Source organism: Bufo gargarizans, chromosome 5, assembly GCF_014858855.1.
Source record: "Bufo gargarizans isolate SCDJY-AF-19 chromosome 5, ASM1485885v1, whole genome shotgun sequence".
Taxonomy (NCBI): Eukaryota; Metazoa; Chordata; class Amphibia; order Anura; family Bufonidae; genus Bufo; species Bufo gargarizans.
Genome location: NC_058084.1, coordinates 86,972,634 through 86,996,665, shown reverse-complemented (window position 1 = coordinate 86,996,665; position 24,032 = coordinate 86,972,634). Strand labels below are relative to the sequence as shown.

Below are 24,032 nucleotides of genomic sequence, written 5' to 3'. Positions count from 1 at the left end.
AGGGGAACTCAGCTTTTTCTACATTGATGACCTATCCTCAGGATAGTTTATTATATCAGATTGGCAGGGGCCCAATGGCCAGCACCGCTGATCAGCTCTTTCTTATTCACTTAGGTCATCACTTGAGGATAGGTCATCAAGATACTAAAAGCAGATTGAGATAAATTTCAGATGAACACCTCTCTCAATAAGACATGCAATCTCTCTCTCAAAACAAAAAAATTGGGTTAGCTAGAATCCAAACTTTTTGGGACATTTGGGACGAATTCTGAACAAGTAGAATCCATTCGCTCATCCTTAGTAACGACTCGTGGAACAAATTTAGTTCATTATTTTTATCACACAGTAAGCTCTGAAAAATAGACTTAAAAGAAATGAATAAATCAATTGAAAAAATAAAAAAGTTATGACTTTTGAAAAGCGACAATGAAAAAAATACTGAAAATAGCTTGGTCTTTAAGGTTTAGAAAAACATGTGGTATTAACAGGATAAAGGATGACATTTGAAATCATTTGTATTGATTTTTAATGTAAAAGAGCATTTTGCTGATAATCCACGCAGACTCTCCTGAAATATCATTCTGTTATCCCATTATCGTTTCATCTAACCACCTCATTTTTGAGTTGAAACCGATTTTGCAGTTTTGAAAAGTGCAGAGTCAGCCATCTGTTATCCAATACTAACTTTCTGAAATTTACTGTGTTTTGGTCTGGTCTAGAATGAGGATAAGCACTTTGTAACATATGGGGGGAAAAAAACTATTCAAGTACGTGTCCCCATATAGAGAAACAGGGGATAGGTCACCAGTAAAAATATCTTGAAAAAAATACTAGAGGCAGGGGAGTCTGGCAGGCTGTTCCGGCGGGTGAACAGCCTGTCGGATACGTCCTGCCACTAGTTCACGTGTGCCCCCGGACTGCCGCTCTGTCCCATTGACTATAATGGGGGAGGAGTTCCGGCGGCAGCAGGGCAGCGCACGGCGAGGGGCAGCCGGACTAAAAGTACTGCATGTCGTACTTTTAGCCCGGCTGCCTCTCGCCGTGTGCCCCCATAACTCCACCCCCGCCCCTATTATAGTAAATAAGGGACGGAGCAGCAGTCCGGAGGCACACGTGAACTAGCGGCAGGACGGATCCGAAAGGCTGTTTACCCACCGGAACAGCCTGCCGGACTCCCCTGCCGCTAATGTGAAAGTACCCTTACAATTGTCTCAGGTTCTGTCCATATTCACCATTTTCTTTATAATAGTTTAACGATATACAGTGATGCTTCAACTTGCAATGGCTTCATACACAACCTTAACTAAAAACTGCATTCAGATTCAAGACAGTGCCTGGATGTAGGCTAGAAGAACTGTACTGTAAATGAACTGTACTGCTTTCTACCTGTACTACATGTACTGTACTCTACCTATACTGCATGTACTGTACTGCTCTCTACCTGCACTGTACTGCTCTCTACCTGTACTACATGCACTGTACTGCTCTACTACTATATGTACTGTACTGCTCTCTACCTTACTACATGTACTGTTCTGCTCTCTATCTGTACTACATGTACATGTACTGTGCTGCTCTCTACCTGTACTGCATGTACTGTACTGCTCTCTACCTGTACTGTATGTACTGTACCGCTCTCTACCTGTACTACATGTACTGCTCTCTACCTTACTACATGTACGGTACTGCCCTCTACCTTACTACATGTTCTGTACTGCTCTCTACCTGTACTGCATGTACTGTACTGCTCTCTACCTGTACTGCATGTACTGTATGTACTGTACTGCTCTCTACCTGTACTGCTATCTACCTGTACTACATGCACTGTACTGCTCTCTACCTGTACTGCATGTACTGTACTGCTCTCTACCTGTACTGCATGTACTGTACTGTTCTCTACCTGTACTCCATGCACTGTACTGCTCTCTACCTGTACTACATGCACTGTACTGCTCTCTACCTGTACTACATGTACTGTACTGTTCTCTACCTGTACTACCTTTTACCTACTACAAATATTATAGTGTTCTCTACCAGTACATGTATTATACTCCTCTATAGTACATGTACTGTACTCTTCACATACTATATGACACATATAGTACTGATCTCTGTCTGCACTATATGTACTGTACTGCTCTCTACTCCTACCTACATGCATTATACTTCTCTATGCCAGTGCTCCATGCACTGTATTACTATGGACCTTTATAAGAATTATCTGCTCCATTATACAGAGGTCTCCTGCTCCGTACAGCATTAGAACAAAGTTTTATGCAAATCGACTTCGGATGTTTCATCCGAAGTCGATTCACTCATTCCTACTAATGATCTATCTAGAGGATAGGTCATCAGTATTAAAGTCTCGGAAAACCCCTTTAAGGATTTGCCTGCCGAGGAAACTAGATAACATGAACAAAATGCAAAATGTGACAAATCTGTGTGAACGCTATATACAATGAACCAGGCTCTGTGACTGCAGGGTCTTCTCCACATCTGTGGCTGCAGGGACCTCTCCCCCATGTGTGAAACATAGCACCAGTAACACACGTTCCAATCAGAGCTGCAGGCTTTTGATTAGAAATTAAATCACTTTAAAAGAAGTGTCTTACTTTCGAATGTCTGCTAATCCTTTAAATCACAGAGGATTTATGGTTCCTAGAAAATACAAATCATCACAAGCACATGTGCATCTCTGCTTGGTCTGCACATCAAACAAGTATTGAAGGAGATGTATTGTGTGGTTTACTGCTAATATCTTGAGGTCTTCTAAGTAATCAAAGTGCATGTACAAAATGTGCTGCTAAAATCAAATCATATAAATCATGATTCCAATAACTGACCATGGCTTGACCATCCACCAGATAAACTAGCATATAATAAAATAAAATACAGTCTATAATATACTATAACTATGCAAAGCGACTGTAAGGTTCTGTTCACATAACGTTCTTGCTTTACGTTTGGTGCATATGGTAGAAAAACCCAATATATGCAACTGTATATAATATATTATAGATCTACGGTATGTGTCACCTACAGGCTTCCATGCTAAGGAAACGCATGCTTCTTTACAAGAAGCCCCTGTGTTAAAGTGTTGTCGACTATGCTTTTCAATACAAATGAAGAAAAATTGTGTGGGTGCACACCCAAAGGGGTACTCTTTTGGCGATAACAGACATTTAGCCCTTCAGATGCTGAGCCAAGATGAGGTAAGCCATTCCTTGGTGGTGATAGGCAGGAGCCTGTACAAGGTCTATCGAAGGTATATTACAATGTAGGCCTGCAGGTGGCAGTAATGCGTTGGAACACACTGAATTTCCCATACACTAATGTGGTAAATCACAATAATGTATGGGAAAAGCAAACAAATGATTAAAAAGGTTTTCTGAGATTTTTTTTTTACTGATGAACTATCCTTTTCATCAGTAAATGATAACCCTCACTGATCAGATACGGAAGACCTATTCAGAGGATAGGTTACCAGTATAACAATCCTGGAAAACCCTTTTAATCATAAAGTTAAAAAGGTTTTAAAAAATATAAAAAAATATAAAAAATAAAAAATGCTCAAACTATTAAAATATAAACGTATTTCTCACATATGGTGAACGCTGTAACGGAAAAAAATAAATCAAAATGCAGATTCGATGTTCTTTAGTCATTTCACCTTTCCTAAAAAATTTAATGAAAAGTGATGAAAAAGTCATACACACCCCAAAATGGCATCAATGAAAACTAGAGATCACTTCAAAAAAATGCCTCACTCACATCTGTAGGTGCAAATATAAACAAGTTAATGGGGTCAGAATATGGCAATGAAAAGAAAGCATTTATTTTTACAAAGTTTCTTCTAAGCATTAAAACACAAGAAAAACTATATAAATGTGGTATCGCTGTAATCATACCGACCCAGAGAATGAAGGGCACAGGTCAGTTTTACCAAATAGGGATTTCCACAAAAACGAAACCCATAAAACCAAGGCCCACATATTTTTTTCCAATTCCATAATTTAAAAAAATAAAATAATTCTAGCTTCCAACTACATTATAAACAATATTAAATGGTGCCATTACAAAGTAAAACTTATCCTACAAAAAAAAAAAAAAAAAAAAAACACGGTTTTAAACCGCTATATGGACAGAAAAATAAAATAGTGCTCTGGAAAGCAAAAATGGAAAATCGCCAAGTCCTCAAAGAGTTAATGCGAAAGGAAGAAAAGTCACGTACGGCTTGCGATGTGCAACACAAAATCTGACACGTCTGGACTGTCGCTGTGCAGTCGCAGCATGTCACGTGTTGCACTGTGAGACCACTGACAAACATTACATGACACAGGACATGTTGCCATGTAACCGAACCCTACCTCAGATCACAATACACAAATGTTCAGGCAAACACAGGATCTGGAGCAAGGGTAGGCAAAGGTGAGCCAATGATGTAAAGGACCATGGGATGTAGAGTCCCATACAGGAACACAGAAGGAGCTTTACAGGCATGACCTAGTGGGTGTTAAGAGCTTTATGCAGTCCATGCCTCAAGGGGTTTTCCAGTACTTAGGTAATGATGACGTATCCTTAGAATAGGTCATTAAAGGGTTTTCTGATTGTTTTACATTGATGACCTATCACACTGATCAGCTCTTTGACAAGGCTCCAGGGAGGGCCACCATCTTGCAGCTTAGCCATGGCCAGTGATGTCACATTCTTCAGTCACATGGCCTAAGCGCAGTGTCATTCCAGTGAACTGGGCTGAGCTGCAATACCAAGCACAGCCACTATGCAACAAACGGCACTGTGTTTGGTAAACTGCGAGGAGGCCACGGCACTCACCGAAGCTCCGTGGCTTCCTCAAACAGCTGATCGGGGAGGTGCCAGGTGTCGGACTGCCACCTATCCAGAGGATAGGGTGTCAGTATAAAACAGTCAGAAAACCCCTTTAATATCAGATCAGTGGGGTTTCTGACAACTGGCACTAACACCAATCAACTGTTGGGCAACTGCTGGTGCCGCAAACTATAGAGTGGATGTAAGGGGCCATTCTCTGTGTAGTCTTCCTCACCAGCAGACTGCAGCTCATCTCCCATTCACTTAGTGGACGGAACCTTGTACTTTCAGTTCTGTCCATTGTATAGCCTCTGGACCCAGCGGATGCCAAAAACAGCTGATCAGTAGGGGTACCAGGTGTTGGACCCCCAGCGATCCGATATTAATGACCTATACTGAGGGTAGGCCACCAATAACTAGGACTGAACCCCAGTTTAGACAGCTGGGAAGTGGGCTGCAAACAAATGTTGCCGTGTGTTTTATTGTGGATTGATTACTGTACAAAAACGCAAAGCCAAGGAGAACAGGGGAGCAGGGCACTACCTGACAGAAAACAGTCCCATGGGGCACAATATGGCCGACAGTGCTCTGCGCTAAAGAATGGAAACGGAGTATATTCAATATATTTTTTTTGAGTATTCCAAACCAGTTTACGCTGCAGGTTTCTTACAAAAATGTATTCACTGTAATGTATTTGCAATAAAATCTGCGCTTTTGTGCTATATTACAATTGACGCCTTTATTCCTTTTAATCCTAACTTTTATGTTTCAGGTCTGAATGAGGCATTGTTCCAACAACACGCAAACCAGGGTCTCACCGCTGTTATAGAAGATAATTGTCTAGTTCTACCGTATAGCAGAAAACCTAAAAACAGCAAAATGCCTCAATTCATTTAAAAGGGGTTCTCCCACTATAGAAAGTGAAGGAATACTACTAGGACATGCCATATCTTGTGGCGGTTCAACTGTCAGGACCAGGGGCATACACAGACCTCACAGGGCACCATAGTAAAATTTTGTGTGCCCCACCAAGTTTCCTAGCACATGGCAATGGGTCACACCAATTGCAACTCCCCAGATTTCTGACAAATTTATGTTTTGTTTTTTTTGGAAGAAATGTAGAAGAAATTTGAATATAAGAAAAAAAATTATATAAAAGAGTCTGCGGACATATTTCTCAATGTATTCACACCAGACAACTGGCATAAATACATTGATAAATCTCCCCATGCAGATCTATGTCTCTACTGCTTCTCTCATACACTGTATTATGAAAGTGTCTGCCTGAAGCCACCACTAGTGGGAGCTCAGTACACAGGAATGTATACAGCTATTACTAAAGGCAATGGCAGATGTACCATTTCTTTACACTGAACTTCCCTCAGTGGTGGCTGCATAAAAATAGAGGGTTTACATGTTGGGAACAGAAGAAGAAGTTCCCTGCTGGGCCTCACAGCAGTCAGGTGGTCTGTATCTATGGAAGGTGGGCCAGAATGAAGGAGTAGTAGTGCTGTCCCTTCTTCATAGTGTCTCCCTGCACAGCAACACTCCATTGTAGTCAATCAGGGGGATTCGGCGGTATTCGGCTATGCCAGATACAGTATGCTCCAGTAATCTCCTCCTCTGCCAGAACAGACTACCAGAGTGCGTGTCACAAACTGAACCTACCCTAAGTTTTTCATGTGTGCTTTTTTTCCATTTTTCAGCTAGCGTACATTTATCCCCTATCTTGTGGATAGCTACGTAAGTGCTGTTTATGGTAAAACCGTTTTAATGGCGGAATATGGAATATATTTCACAAAAGCTGATAAAACACAAACATATACGGTATTACAATAAAGATTCATAACACAACCCAGCATACATCTTATACAATACTGCACCGAGAAGAACACTGCTTGTGGCTTGCTTTGGTTTTGTCACCTAAACTTGAGCTCAGTCTAAATTAGCTGCCAGGGGAGCAAGTGCCGCCTGTCTTCTGTGAACGCTCAAATGATTTAGAAACACTCGTCACCCCCAACGGGTTCTTATTGTCATCCTTTCTTTATCGTCTGTTTTTATTTCTAACGTGCTTTCTTCACATACGTGCCCGGCTGAAGCCTCGACAATACATTTTACAGTTTCACACTTTTGTACTGGTAACAATAGGCAGAGCAGTTACCTGATTTGCCCTTTTTAATTACTATACTTTTATTTTTCACATGCTATTTACCCAGGAAAAATGTTTGCTTTAATGTTAGACATTCAGCGCCTAAAAATAAAATACTACGCCCTCAAATGATTCATTACACGTTCACATTTTAAGGCCTCTGTGTCAGTTGAGGAATTGGGAAGGAAGCCTGCAGAGTCTCCGCATGGTCCCAGCCAGGAGAGCTGGGGCGCCACAAGGCTGAGTAAAGCCTGATTTTGGGGGGCCCGGTGACGGCTGGATAAGAGGGGTGTCTCGTGGTCAGAGTTAGGAGGACTGTTGGACCGTATCCCCCAAGGTATATCATGGTGACAGTCAGGAGGACTGATGGACCGAGACCCCAATCTGTCATGTTGGTCACAGCCAGGAGGCTGCTGGACCGTATGGCTATGTGAAGCGACCTATAGTGAGATAGGCAAGTGTGGTATTAGTGAGAGCCTAGACGGGCAAGGTTTGTTTATTTTTGTGGTGTGACACTGGAACTGTGTTAACCGTGCCAAGTGATGCCAAACTTGGAAGTTTGATGTGCTGTGTGACACATAAAGCACCGTTTGAGGTTAAAAAAACCTGTTTGATAAAAAGTCTGTCATCACCACCCCAAGCAGAGAGAGCGATCCTTACAATATACAAGCTATCTGAAAAGAAGCCCCCGCAAAGTCCCACATGTGCTGAAGAATTTACAATTTGCCAAAGAGCACATTGACTGGCCTAAAGAGGCATTTTGTGGACTGATGAAGCTAAGATTGTTCTTTTTGGGTCTAGTGGCCGGAGACAGTTTGTCAGACGACCCCCAAACACTGAATTCAAGCCGCAGTACACTGTGAAGACAGTGAAGCATGGTGGCGCAAGCATCATGATATGGGGATGTTTCTCATACTACGGTGTTGGGCCTATTTATCGCATACCAGGGATCATGGATCAGTTTGACTACATCAGAATACTTGAAGAGGTCATGCTGCCTTATGCTGAAGAGGAAATGCCCTTGAAATGGGTGTTCCAACAAGACAACGACCCCAAACACACCAGTAAACACGCAACATCTTGGTTCCAGACCAACAAGATTGACGTTATGGAGTGGCCAGCCCAATCCCCGGATCTTAATTCAATAGTAAACTTGTGGGTGACATAAAAAATGCAGTTTCTGAGGCAAAACCAAGAAATAGAGAAGAACTGTGGAATGTAGTCCAATCATCCTGGGCTGGAATACCTGGTCACAGGGGCCAGAAGTCGGTTGACTCCATGCAACACAGATGTCCAGCAGTTCTCAGAAACAGTGGTTATACAACAAAATATTAGTTAGTGATTCAAAGGAAAGCAAAATCTTCAAACATTTTTCAGTTTATATAGTGCTATTTTTTTTAAAAGTCTAATATTCACTTTACTTCAATTTTTTTAGAGGAACAACACAAATTTGATATATTTTTCTTCATGTTTTGATTTGGAATAAAATGTGTAGTGTTCCCAATGCATTTGTGTGTATGGAAATAAAAGCTATTAGAAGGATATATATATACATACACACAGTACAGACCAAAAGTTTGGACACACCGTCTCATTCTAAGAGTTTTCTTTATTTTTATGACTATGAAAATTGTAGATTCGCACTGAAGGCATCAAAACTATGAATTAACACATGTGGAATTATATACATAACAAAAAAGTGTGAAACAACTGAAAATATGTCATATTCTAGGTTTTTCAAAGTAGCCACCTTTTGCTTTGATTACTGCTTTGCACACTCTTGGCATTCTCTTGATGAGCTTCAAGAGGTAGTCACCTGAAATGGTCTTCACTTCACAGGTGTGCCCTGTCATGTTTAATAAGTGGGATTTCTATATATATATTTCTATATATATTATGTATATAGTTCCACATGTGTTTATTTTTTTTTAATTTAATTATCTTTATTAATTAATATATCAAAACATTACAAATAGAAGAAAGGATACAATTTCTCCCCAACCCCAATTCCCTAAGAAACCCTCCCCTCCCCCCCCCCCTACCTGTGGTGCGTCAAAATAAAGACCTTTATAAATAAAAAATAAAAAAATAAAAAAATAGTTTTGATGCCTTCAGTGTGAATCTACAATTTTCATAGTCATGAAAATAAAGAAAACTCTTTGAATGAGAAGGTGTGTCCAAACTTTTGGTCTGACACACACACACAGACACAGGGGTTTTTCCAGTAACAACTTGTACTGTACCTTCGTCTGGGGTTCCAACGCTGCCTCCCAGTCCCAGTATTGCCAGATTTTTCCTCCGTGGTTGGATCATCATAGCCGACTCCTTTCCACGTTCCCAGTGTGGGATTTTTACGGCTTCTAGTGACACGTTCTGCAGTTTGTCGTCTTGTAGGGCTTTATACATGTACTTGATTGCATTCTGGAGGTTATCGGAACCACTGATTCTGTTTCCAATGGTGTCAACAAATAGAGCTAGCCTTTCATAGGATCTGTTCTGAGCGCTGCCATAAACGGCACGGTTAATAATGGATTTAGCGATATCTTTATAGCCAGCAACCTCCGCCTTTCTCTGTTCTAATTTCCGGGGACTGATATTTTGTTGACTGCTGATCTCTACACATATTAAGAGAACATAGAGCATAAGCACACTTGTCCATACAGAAGGCTTCATTTTACTTCTTTTTAGAAGGCGTTCCTGTGGGATAAAGAAGAAAAGCAGAATTTGCTAGAATTAGTCTCGAATACATATATAATGCTAAAAATCTGCAATAGATACCAAGATCCCCAAGGTGGGGGGGGGGGGGGGTTGTTGTTCAAGCTTTAAATTAACATTATGGCAGCTGCTTATGGTATAAAATAGCACGTTTGCATCTAACGCCTCTTCAAAAACAAAGGTTCTGCTTTAGAGCAATGAAGCCATGAGATGTCAATCACTGGCTGCAATGTGCTGTACTCCAGAGAGCAACATCGCTCGACCAGTGGCTCTTCCGGGTGATGTCTACATACTTGCCTCACCAGTAGGCCAAGATACAAAAATATTTCAGTAGAAGACAGTACTGTGCTCTAGTTATTCCAGCCAAATGTGGACCATGTACAATTCCACATGACGTTTTGACTTCTTTTTATAGTACTTTTCCAAGCCAAACCATATGCCACTCCTGTATACAGGATTTAAAGGGGTTTTCCAAGATTTTTTTTTTTTACTGATGACCTCTCTTCTGGAGAGGTCATCAGCATCTGATCAGTGGGGGTTTCACCTCAGGACCCCCACAAATCAGCTGTTTGCGAAGGCACCGGGGCTCTCAGTAGCTCACCAGGCACAGCGCCATACATTGTACAGCAGTTGTGTCTGGTATCACAGCTCAGTCCCATTCACTTGAATGGCGCTGAGCTGCGGCTAGGCCATGCGACTGATAAGCGTGACGTCACATGGCCTAGGCAAAGCTGTGAGAAGGTTGCCCCACTACTGTGAGCACCGGTGCCTTCTCAAATAGCTGATCGGTGGGGGTCCTGGGTGTCAGAACCCCACCAGATACTGATAACCTATCCAAAGGATAGGTCATCAGTTAAAAAATCCTGGAAAATCCTTTTAAAGCCCAATTACATTTACAGCCCCTTTTTTAAACTACATGCACACTTGCCTGTCAGTGTGGAGGGGCTAATCAATGGCTTCGTTGCATGTCCTGAACGTTGCAGCATGTTGGTGATGTAAACAGGGACAGGCAGGGCACCATGGACTGAACAACTGCTGTAACAGAATCTTTAAAGGGGTTGTTCATCTTCAGAGGCCTTTCTGCCAGATCCGCCCCACATCTCCAGACCTGCAGAGGTAAGCATGCTTAACTGCTCTCCGCCAATGAGTTCCGACTCCTTAGGTGCCCTGCTGCTGCCGCACTCTGGTCTCCGCGAGTCAACAGCTGGCTTCAGCGTGTCACGCGGCCACTTCAGTGACATGTCCCCTATACATATGTCACGTCACTGGGTCACGTAACCCAAATGGGGGGCACATCCCCTCTGCAGCCAGCCATTGGTATTGGACACCAGTTATGATGTGTGCTGCAGTAAGCGTGTAAACCTACGTTTACATCTGCACTAGTTATTTTACTTATTGCATCCGGGACTTCGCTGATATGAATGAAGCCGAGCGGACCCCTTTGACTATAATGGGTTATCTTCAGATGTCTGCTTTTATTGCAGGACTTTTTTGGCGGAATCTTCAACAGAGGCCCCAACACTGAGTCTCCTATGCAGATGTGAACAAGCCCTAACATTGCTCTGACAAGGTGGAGTAAAAAGTGGGGACACAGTGAACCGATGCCAAAACTTCTTGGCGTGTAATAATTGGCATCTCCAGATCTAACAACTTTGGGCCACATTTATTAAGACCGACATTTTAGACGCCGGTCTTAATAAAGCCCCACAGCTGGTGGAGGATAAGCCAAAGTTATTTAGAGGTGCCCATCTCTCCATAACTTCGGCGCCAGTTCTAATTGTAAGACAGCTTCCTAACTGGCTTACATTTAGACCTTTTTCTACGCCTGAAACAGAAGCAAAAAATGGTAAATGAGACGGGCCGGCCGCCCCGTTCCCCGCCACCTGCTTTTGAAATAAGCCTACTGGCTGCTCTCCATCGTATGCCACATCACGGAATTATTTTTCCCCAGAAGCATTGCTTTTACGGAGAGTACTCAATATGGTGACCTTTGGAGGCACCATACATGGGCACACATAAGGCTCATGGCTCTGTGTTATGGAGCTGCAGGGACTCCAAGGCTCCAAGTACATGGACTAAAACAAAATAATCACAAAACACACAACTATTATACCCAACAGTGCCAAAGGATATATTACATACGTCGTCCATAGTGTTGGAACAATTCCTGACTCAAAGCTTCATGATTAAAAAATAGAGGGAAGCGCTGCCGGTAAATGGCAGCATCACGTCAAGATGTCTGAACCACAGAAGTCTGACAAGGTCACTCATGCTACACATACAGGCCTCCAGGTTGTCAGGCTATGACTAAGGCTACTTTCACACTTGCATTGTGTTTTTTTCGGTATTGAGATCCGGCAGAGGATTCCGTTTTTTTGACCAAACACAAAACCACCAACTTTTTTTTGTACAGTCTTAAAAACGGAACAAAACAGATCCGCCACTGAAAACAATGAAAGTCAATGGTGATGGATCAGTTTTTTTAGGAGACAAAAAAAAAACGGATCCGCCACCCATTGACTTTTAATGTATTTAGTGCCAGATTCGGGTTTTTTTCTGTTTTGATTTCACACAACCGCATCCTAATGGAACGTATGCATCCTGATGTGCTAAATCAAAACGGATCCGCAATACCGAAATTACAAACCCAAGCGTGAAAGTAGCCTAAACAGCAAGTAGGAAATAACACAGAGGCTGAACCTACCGGAAAATAAACCCAACGTTTTTCTGTTTCTCCCCTCGGGAAGAATTTCTAACGTTACTGAGAAATAACTTTATTCAAAAGTAAATACAAGTTTGTGGCTGAAGTTTGTTCCTGACATCTCGACTGCATTTGAAGAGAAGATTCTATGTTTCTCTGTGCACAGATCTAATAGAAGACGGTCTGTATCTGTATACTCAGCAACAACATCTCATGAGAGCAGACTATCATTAGCGCTTGCAACCTGCAACTTCCAATTCCGGATGCCACCGTATTTTCTACACTTACCGATTGCCAAATGTGGAAAAACAAGCCATCGGATTTCTTGTAGGGTTTGATTTCAAAAATGCTAAAATGCTGGCTATGACACAAGTATGAAGGACAAAATAGGGTTTTTATTTCAATCTTTCCATCAAGTGTATTTTTCGCATTTGACATATTCTTTCTTTATGCAGCAATGTTTCTTCTGCTTTTTTTTTTTTTCAATTTCTCCAATGTATTCATTCGAGCAAATTCGCACATCAGTGTTTGATCAATGATTTCCTACAAACCAGATGCGGGTCAATAGCGCAGAACAGCCCATCTCATCTCTGTGGAGGCTCCACTCCTGGTTTTGGCTTACAAACAGACCAAACACTGACCACGTTCACACAGTCCGTATCTGATCAGTATTTTTATCAGTATTTGGCTACATGCACACCAACGTATTTTGTTTCCGCGTCCGTGCCGTTTTTTATTTGCAAATAGGATGCGGACCCATTCATTTCTATGGAGCTGATAAAAAATGCTCATAGTCAACCGTTTCATTTCCGTTTCCGTTGTCCGTGGTTACATTCCGCCCCAAAAATATAGAGCATGTCCTATTTTTGTCTGTTTTGCAGACAAGGATAGGCCTATACAATGGATCCACAAAAAAAAAAAAAACAGATGCCATACGGACGTCATCCTTTTTTTGGGCGGACCGCAAAACACATACGGTCATGTGCATGTAGCCTTTGTGAGCAAAAACCAGTGGATCTGAAACACAGAATCTTTCCATAGGGTTACATGCACACGAACGTTGTCCGTTTCCATGTCCGTTCATTTTTTTTTGCGGATAGGATGCGAACCCATTCATTTCAATGAGTCTGCAAAAAATGCGGACAGTACACAGGTGTGCTGTCTACATCAGTATGTCCGTTCCGTAGCCCTGCAAAAAAAAAATAGAACATGTCGTATTCTTGTCCATTTTAGGCATTGTTACAATGGATGGCATACGGATGTCATGGCAACTTGCGGACTGCAAAACACATACGGTCGTGTGCATGTAGCCTTATACTTTTTTCCTGCAGATCAAACAGGTTTCGGCTTACCAGTACTTATGCAAAAATACTGACAGTGGGAAAGTGGCCTAAGGACTAGTTCACACATAGGTGCTTTGGTCAGCGAGTTCCACCAGTGATTGTGAGACAAGACAAGAAGTGGAGGCTTCACAGGCATCATGGAAAGATTTGCACCTGTTCTGTGTTTCTGACCAGTATCTTTTTTGGCCGCAATCATAGGGTTGAGATGCAATACCACAAACAAACTTGCGGCACTGTTTTTGGAATAAAGCAGCCCTCTTTTTCTAAGCCTTTATATCCCCTTTAAAGGGGTTCTGTCACAAAGCATATTCTGCATTTTTCAAACCAGCTCCTGGATCTGAATACTTTTGCAATTGCATGTAATTAAAAATGTAGTTTAGCCAGTGAGCTACTCAATAAAATAGATCTGTATAGCGCCACCTGCTGGTTTCTTTTGTACATCTCACTGAGCTGGTTGACTGCCATCAGTTTAAATCTTCAATTGCCACCAGTCCTGTGTTCTGTTACAAACAGTGGCAGTTAGAGGGAGAGAGCTGCAGCAGAAAGGACACTCCCCTGAGCTGCCGGGCTGCATATAATCTAGCAGAGCAATTGGAGCAGTGAATGTGGAGATCTCTGGAGCCATGTATTGTCATGTATGCAATGAAATGCCCCAATGTCTAATAAGTTTGGGTCCCACCTCTGGGACCCGCGCCTATACTTAGAATGGAGCCTGCGAAGTGAATGTAGCGGTGGCCATGCTTGCACCATACGCTTCCCATTCATTTCAAAGGGACTTCCAAAAATAGCCGAGCTCAGTTGCTCGGCTATTTTCGGCGCCCCCATAGGAATGAATGGAGGGTGGCTGCGCATGCTTGGGGCACGCTCCGCCACTTTACGGGCTCCGTTCTAAGGGTAGGTGCGGGCCCCAGAGGTGGGACAACCACTTTTAGCTAAGACCTGAGAAAGACATTCTACCTGGCATCCCTGTATCCCAAGCTTTAGCAGCAAGCCAGCATATCCCTTGCAAGTCTCAAAGACTAGGATAAAGCTGGCTATACATGTCAGACAGTATCCAGGGGCTAGCCAAAAGGTCCAGCGCCATAAATGTTAAAAACTGAATTTTATTTCCTCAGTTAAAATCCACACAATGTCGCTTCCTGTTGACGCGTTTCGAGCCTACGTTAAGGTTCAGTTTATTTGCATTGGCCTAGTGGACATCCTGCTGAAGAGTCGCTGTCAGGGAGGTTATACACTCATTGGTGTACACATTAATGAATTTAATTCTGAAGTATTTATGTCTAGTCAGGGTACTCAGGGATCGCACACACATTTCCCATATTTACAGGCCGAGCATCTGTCGTCTACCTCCAAAATCAGGAAACCGATTCTTTGTAAATAAATGCAGTGGGAAGATAATCTGCTGATCCGCACATATTCTCCCAGTTAGATATTAATCAGACTTAGTGAAAGAAAACAACTGAACCAGATAGACAAACTGTAACAGGAGGGTAACGCTTATTTGAAGTATTTAATCATTGAATACAAAACAGCTGCTACATCAGCAAGGGACTGGCAAACCGAAATAGCAAACAGTCGACGCGTTTTACTTTGGGATACAGCACAGGTACAAAAGTTTTAGACAAGTGTGGAAAAAATGCTGCAAGGTAAGAATGCTATCAAAAGTAGAAGCGTTACCCGTTCATGTTTTATCAATGAATATAAATATATAATGCAAAGTGAATGAACGAAAGAGAATTCTCAATCCAATCAATATTTAATGTGACCCCCTTGGTCTTCAAAACACCACCAGTTCTTCTAGGTACACCTGCACACAGTTTTTGAAGGAACTCAGCAGGAAGGGTGTTCCAAACATCTCGGAGAACGTACCACAGATCTTCTGTGCATGTAGGCTTGCTGAAAATCCTTCTGTCTCTTCATGTAATCCCAGACAGACTCTCGATGATGGCGAGATCAGGGCTCTCAGGAGGCCAAAGCTTTACTTCTAGGATTCCTTGTTCTTTTTTTACGTTGAAGATAGTTCTTAATGACATTGGCTGTATGTTTGGGGTTGTTGTCCTGCTGCAGAATCAATTTGGAACCAAATCAGAAGTCTCCCTGATGGATAAGTATCTGTCTGTATTTCTCAGCATTGGGGACATTAATCCTGACCAAATCCCCAACTCCTTTTAATGATATGCAGCCCCAAACTTGCAATGAACCGCCACTAATGTGAAAGAAATTAAGTGCTTAGTGTAACAAACAGCTACACTGCTGTGAAAAAGTATAAGCCCCCTTACATATTTCTTTTGTTTTTGCACATTTGTCACACTTAAAATGTTTGAAATGATCAAAAAATTTAAATATCGGACAAAAGTAACAAAACGTTTCTAAATGATTATTTAACTGATTAAGGAAAAAAGCAATCCAAAACCAAACTGGCCCTATGCAAAAAAATAATAATTGCCACCCCCATGAATTAACTATGATTAACCAACGTTTTTGAAAAGCGGAGTTCAATTTCACTAGCCACACTCAAGCCTGATTACTGCCAGACCTGTAGAATCAAGAAATTATTTAAATAGGACCTGACTACACGAAGTAGGCTAAAAGACCTCAAAAAGCAACATATCATGAACAGTTAAGAAAGAAAGTGGCATCAATCAGTCTGGAAAAGGTTACAAAGCCATTTCTAAGGCATTGGGACTATTATACACAAATGGAGAAAGCATGGAACAGTGGTGAACCTTCCCAGCAGTGGCCGAAATACAAAAGTTAGAGCACATTGATGTCTCATCCAGGGGGTCATAAAAGAACCCAGAACATCTAAAGCACTGCAGGTCTCACTTGTCTCAGTTAAGGTCCGTGTTCATGATTCAACAATAAAAAAGCCCATGGTAGTCATGGGAGAGTTGAAGGCAAAAACCACTGCCAAAAAGAACACAAAGGCCCGTCTCATGTTTACTAAAAAATATCTTGATAACCCCCAAGCTTTTTGGGAAAATATTCTGTGGACGAGACGAGACAAAAGTGGGACTTTTGGAACAAAGGTACATACACTATAGGTAGGACCGTACGACATGCAGTTAAAAAGACACATGTATGACCTGTGACATTAAACTGTCTTCCACAACCTCAGGTTTGTAGCAGAGTTTGGCTGTTTCTCACCTAGTTTTAAGCCACCTGCACAGATGCTTCTGTTTTAGTCAATGACTGTTTCTCAACCTAAATATGGAAGTGAAGATCATTAACACCTGTTTGGTGTAAATGGTTAGTCATACACCTGACTATAATCCCCAAAAAATCTGAGACTTTGTGCAAGCGTACCTAGAAAATTGATGCAGTTTTGAATGCAAAGGGTGGCCACAGAAAATATTAATATGATATACATTTCTCTTTTGTTCATTAACATTTTGTTAATTGATAAAAATAAACTATGTTTGAAAGCATTCTTACTTTGCAGCATTTTTCAACACTAGCCTAAAACTTTTGACCAGTACTGCATATATACAACACAATTCATTACATAATGCTATACTGCGAAGTTCCTAAAAATTTTATAAACATATGCTAAAGACTGCAAATAAACAGAGACTTTTTTTTTGGGAGGGTGGGGGCAAATCCTACTGGGCAGACCTGAAAAGGGGAGCCCAGCGGGGCAGATGAGGCCATAGGGTGAAGGAGGTAAGTATACCTTCATTCACAGGTCTGCCTAAGAGGAGGGGGGTTGCCAAACTCCCACCGCAAAGGTACACAATCCTTTTAACACTTTCTACCCAGGGTAATTTTCCATTTTTGTGCTTCCATTTTTAACTCTTGGACTTCCCGAAGCCATCATTTATGTATTTTGCTTCTTTGAAGGACATATTATGCTTTCTAAAGGCACTATTAACTCTCGCATAAAATGTAGTGGGAGTTTGGAAAAAAATCCAAATGGATTGGAAATGGGGAAAAAAATGCAATTCCACCACAGTTTTATTTTTTCGAGTCAAAAAAATGCGTTTTGATGTTGATGTTGCTGAAGTAATGAAGATTATTGCATACACCCAGATGGATGCGGTCCCTCTATACTTTACTTGGTAAGTAAACCCTTGTAGGATTCCGGAACAGTGTGGGTTGCATCTTTATTTCTTCCTTGAAGAAGTCATGCGATTGTTGATTGTGCCGTAGACTACAGTTCTTGTCTCACAATGTGAAATGGTGTCTGCAAGACACCATACTTTCTCTTCATAGAGCTGGTGCCTCCACAGCGTTATATTGTCAAAGTGCTAAACAAAGCCTGCATGGTGCAATACTGGAGCCATATAATACCAAATGCGGTTTGCTTTCCATTATGGAATGCGGAGCAAAACGGATCCGTCCTGGCACACAATGCAAGTCAACGGGGATGGATCCGTTTTCTCTGACACTATCCGACACAATAGGAATCGGATCCGTCCCCCATTGACTTTCATTGGAGTTCATGACGGATCTATCTTGGGTATGTTACAGATAGTACAACAATCTACATCCGTTATGAAACGATCCGGTTGTATTATCAGTAACAGATCCAGCAAAAACGCTGGTGTGAAAGTAGCCTAAGACTGTGTCTGGAGAACGCCATACTTTGCCCTAAAAAGCCATTGTCCTCACAGTCTAATGTTGTGCCCGGAGCTAAAAGGGACCCACATACTGCCATAAAAGATCCATATAGTGCCAAACATTTCCCAGATACAATGCATTATAGTGACCTGCCCACATACAGTATAAAAGCCTATGGAATATAAAGAAAAGGGATTTAATAAAAAAAAAAAGTCAAACACAGACCCATTAAGCTTTGTTTCACATTATCCTAATCTCTACAGCTACAGCGTTATCGTGATAATGCTTTTAGATCTTCTCTCATGGTACTGAGAAAATGAAAATGCTCACTAAATTCGAAATTCCTTCCCACTTTAATCTACAGCTCTTAAGTCAATTCTCAATTAATTTTAATGAAATAGAGCCACACAAAAATCCTAGAAAATGCACAGATTTCTCATGTAAGGCTAGTTTCACACTACTGTCCAAAACCTCCGGCAGGCTGTTCCAGCAGAGGTTTTTTTTTTGTTTTTTTTTTGTTTTTTTTTTGAAACATTGGTTCTCTATTAAATACCATCAATGACACAAATGTTGATACACAGAATTCACATGTAATGGTATTGGTTTTACATTAATATACAACAATGTAAAAGAGAATAAGGCTACATACACACGACCGTTGTGTGTTTTGCAGTCCGCAATTTGCAGAACGGGCCGGACAGCCTTTAATATAACTGCCTATTCTTGTCCGCAAAGCGCGGACAAAAATAGGACATGTTATTTTATTTTTTTGCGGGGCCACGGAACGGAGCAACGGATGCAGGCCATGGTGATGGATCATGTGATGGACCATGTGATGGACCATGTGATGAACGCAGTGACGTCATCAAAGGTCCTATTGCTCACAGATGAAGACAGAAGAGATGCCGGCTGTGCGAACAAGTGGATTAAGGTGAATTAAATTATATATTTTATTTTTTTAACCCTTCCAGCCCTATTTTACTTACATTATTTTCCCTTATAACCATGTTATAAGGGAAAATAATTCAATCTACACTACAACTAACCCAAACCTGAACTTCAGTGGAGAAGTTCGGGTCTGGGTACCACAGTCGGTTTTTTATCACTCACATGCAGAACACATTGAACCCGCGCGATAAAAACTAAACATCTGAACGCAATCGCAGTCAAAACTGACTGCAATTGCGTACCTACTCGCGCGGGTTTGTCGCAATGCACCGGGACGCATCCGGACACGCTCGTGTGAAAGAGGCCTTAGTGGTGGATCAATCATACATATTATTAAACCTGAAGAATTTACAGAAATATAGCACCTGTTGGTGACTGCATTATAATTTAGATGCTATAAGTCCCTCAGTTGCCGCTAGCAACCACTAGTAGCTACCAAGATATTTGGCCTCACTGTCAATTTTAAAACAAATTATTATTTATTTATTTTTTAACTTCTTCAGTATAAATTAAGTTATAATAAAGATATTTAATTTTATTTTGTCACATTACTAGTTAGAGACCCCTAAAAGGATTTTGTTCTGGTCTAATGACCGTTTAGTATACCGAAATAGTCTTATACCACAAAATGGAGTTGTCACGATCAGTGTGGGGGAAAAACTTCACACTAAACACAGGAGGGAAGGGGAACAGTAACTGAGCCTGGAAACTAGGGAAGGAACAGGTCACCTCCTAAACAACCCTAATCCGGGCCCTAACTACCTATCAATATGAATAGACCTTGAAGGTAGGAATATTCATATGCTGTATACCTAGGCCCTTATATCCCTATAAGGCCCTGGAATGAGGTTAGGACCAGAGACAACCCATTCCTCTCCAGATGGACGAATGGAAGTCTCTGTCTCAGGCCCAGAAACAAACAACAGGGAATATAACAAACACAAAACAATAAGAAAAGACGAGACTTATCTGAAAGTAGAAAACTGGCCACTCCAGAAGCACCACAGAGTACAACTGTCCAGCTAGTTAGAAGGCAGGAAGAAAATCTATAAACCGCACCTCCAAGAGTGAGAAGCGGCTACTTATGGAAAAGGTAAATTACCAAGAAGCAACACCTGAAGCAAGGGGTGTGGCATTCACCAAAACACAGACACAACAAGATCCACAGTGAACTTGTCAATTTAACCCACGAGTTGCCAGTCTCTCCGATCTCCTGGTACCTGCCACAGGAACGTCCGTGACAGGAGGTTCAAGTGACTAATTACATGAAACTAGCTGGGCGACAACTCTGGAGCAAGCTGTGAAGGTGGGCATATTGCCTATTGCTCTGTTTATCCATAAAAAGTACGAATTTGTAACAGGAAAGTGTAACTCATCTGAAATCGCTTATTTGCTAGAACGGTATGTAAACTTTTGCAGGTCATGGACAGTGTTTGCAGGCAGAAGCAATGTGATGCAGAGTAACAGATATTTATTTCCATGATTACACTAAGCTGGAATGAGAAAAATGGCCGCGTAAAGGGTGAAATTGGAGCACAGATACTCTGACCACATTTATGTGAATTCCTAAACTGTGAGGCCACAGGATTACAGTCTATAAAACGGAAAAGTGATTACAACCTAGGGCCTTATATAATGGGATATATTCCCTCCAGCAGCGTATATTCTGTTAATATCAATTTACCTCGGCAAGAATGTTGTAGATGAGACTGCGTTTTCTATCTGATACTACAGAGATTTAAGGGGCTTAGAGATGTATATAAAAATACGTGTATGTAACCCAGGAGCCTTCAGCCTGGCTCTCGTTGCTTTAATTCATCTCTGGGATTACGAGCACAAATAATATTGCTTTAGGACAGGGATGCCCAACCTGCGGCCCTCCAGCTGTTGCAAAACTACAACTTCTAGACAGGCTACAGCTATCAGGGCATGGGTCATGTACAAGGACATATTACAGATCATCATTCTATGAAAAAGGAACCCTGGAAAATCTATGGGTCGTCTATTATACTTATGCGTCTCGATGATATTAATGCAAACTGTCTCATCTGATCCTTCCACATGTCCCCTCCTTCCTTTTCGCAGACTAGAATGAAATAGTGGACAGATGAAAGGAGCTATGACTGCAAGATCAGACCACACAGTTTATTTGTGGTCTGTTACCATGGAAAAACATAGGTCTGGATAGAAGTTGGACACAAAACAGTATGATATTTTTTATAAAGACTATTTGAAAAGGTGCTTTATATTGTAATGGCTGCAATTATAAGCTCATGCAACCATTTTTGTTCACCCGAAAATCGGCACTCATTCCGGAAAGTGGGCCGATCCTATTATAGTCTATTGCTGGATCTAGTGAACTCCGGCAGGCTATTCTCTGTCAGAACAGCCTGCCGGATCAGGGTACTGGAGATGTGAAGTTACGCCGACACAAACAACGATCATGACAAAGAAGCAGAGAACTTTAATGTGCATAAGTATTCACCCCTGAAAGTCAATACTTTGAGGAGCCACATCTTTATGCAATTACAGATGCAAGTCTCTTGGGGTATGTATCTATCAGTTTAGGACATCTAGACACTGGGATTTTTGCCCATTCTTCCAGACAAAACAGTTAGATGGGGTTGCATTGGTGTACAGCAGTCATCAAGTGATGCCACAGATTCTCCATTGGATTGAGGCCTTGGCTTTGACCTGGTCATTCCAAAGCAGTTTTCCCTTATACCCGTCCAGTTTAGCGTTAGCAGCATGTTTAGGATCATTGTCCTGCTGGAAGGTGAACCTTCATCCCACTCACTGACAGGCTGAAACAGGTTTTCCTCAAGAATTGCACTGCATTTACTGTCATCCATCTGTCCTTCAGTCTTGGCCAGTTTTCCAGCCCCTGATAATGAAAATACCATGCTGCTAATACCATGCTTCACTGAGGGAATAGTGCTTTCAGGGTGATGGGAAGTATTTTGATTCCCATGATGGCCAAAAAAGTAAAAAGTAAAATGTTAGTCTCATCTGCCCAGAGAACCTTCTTCCATGTGTTTGGGGAGTCTGGTACATGCTGGTTGGTGAACCCCAAACATGTTTTCTTATGTTTTTCTTTAAGCAATGGATTTTTTTTTCTGGACACTTCTATAGACAGAAATCTCCATTGTGGAGTGTACGGCTTATAGTGGTCCTATGGACAGATACTTCCATCTACGCTGTTGGTTGTTAGGCTTATAGTGGTCCTATGGACAGATACTTCCATCCCTGCTCCCTGGAGCTCCTTCAGCCTTATTGTTGGCGTCTTTACTAAGGCTCTGATTAATATCCTCCTTGCCCAGACTGTGAGATTTTTGTGGATGGCCTTCTCTTATGTTATAATGGATTTTATGGTGCACAATCAGATGTGCTAAGTTTGTGATTTTTCCTTTTTATAACCAAACTGTGATATACAATTCTCCACAACTGTCTGGAGGCTCCTTGGTCTTCATGTTGCTAGATTAGTAGTGTTCCAGACTCAGGGGCCTTTCAGAAAAGGTGAATTTATACTCTCATCATGTGACAGATCATGTGATACTCTGATTGTACACAGGGGAACCTTAATGAACTAATTATGTGACCTCTGAAGTAAACTGTCCGGACCACACTTTTTTTTTAGGGGTATCACAGTAAAGGGGGTGAATTTTTTTGCAAAAAGTTTTAGGCTTTTATTTATTCATTTAAACAATGTATTTTTTTATTATTCTACTTGAACAATATTTACTCTGGAGTGATAGCGGGTAGGTATAGAACCATGACCGAGTTGTAGAACTTTTATTTGATATTTTTTTGCGAAATATCAAATAAAAGTTCTACTGTTCTACAAACTGGTCATGGTTCTGTGCCAGCCTGCTATCATTTCAGAGTGAGACCCAACTGGTGCGCTCATTCTTGCGCTACAGTTCTATTACTCCTTTGGCGGACCGGCCTCTGCCCCTGAAAATCTAAGATAGCATTGGCTGCACCGACCCTTGGTCTTGCTACCCAACCCATATTGGTGTTGTGCCCACTTTGCACAACGGTTACAGATATGGCTGAGTAGAATGTGCAAGTACTTGACAGAAGAGGACAATTCAAAGACTTTTTCAAATTCAGAGACAACCTAGTTTTAAATGCTATAAACACATCTGCTCTCATTTGTCTTATCTTCTATTTTTTAGGGTGGGGCCTAATCTGACTTTGGCCATGGTGTGCCATATTTTTTATGTACACCAATGACTGACAGCAACCAGAGAATTGAAAATCATGGAGTATATTGAAAAATTGAAATCACAGGAGGCACCTGAAAAGAGTTTACAATATGGTAAGAGGTAGTCCAAACTGTCAAATTCCTTTAAAAAGTATCAGTAAATTGGCAACAACTTTGTTGGATATTACATTTATCTGGTCTTGCCTTGTAGTCAAGTACATAAGAAACCAAAATCAGGATACATAGACTAAGTAGGACATACATTACATGCAGGACTGGTAGAACATATAGACTAAGAAGGCCATAGATTACATGCAGGACTGGTAGAACATATAGACTAAGGAGGCCATACATTACATGCAGGACTGGTAGAACATATAAGGAGGCCATACATTACATGCAGGACTGGTAGAACATATAGACTAAGGAGGCCATACACTACATACAGGACTGGTAGAACATATAGACTAAGGAGGTCATACATTACATACAGGACTGGTAGAACATATAGACTAAGGAGGCCAGACATTACATACAGGACTGGTAGAACATATAGACTAAGGAGGCCATACATTACATGCA

At 41.4% G+C, this 24,032-nt stretch overlaps 1 protein-coding gene across 2 annotated transcripts in view; it reads right to left on the bottom strand.

Annotated features, from left to right (window-relative positions):
• CPQ (carboxypeptidase Q) overlaps positions 1-24,032 on the bottom strand; it is a 492,137-nt gene that overhangs the window by 426,684 nt on the left and 41,421 nt on the right. For both annotated transcript variants that reach the window (XM_044293689.1, XM_044293688.1), the window contains exon 2: positions 9,220-9,673. In XM_044293689.1, the coding sequence (XP_044149624.1) occupies positions 9,220-9,649 (430 nt within the window). In that variant the 5' untranslated portion in view covers positions 9,650-9,673. The remainder of the gene's footprint in view (positions 1-9,219; positions 9,674-24,032) is intronic.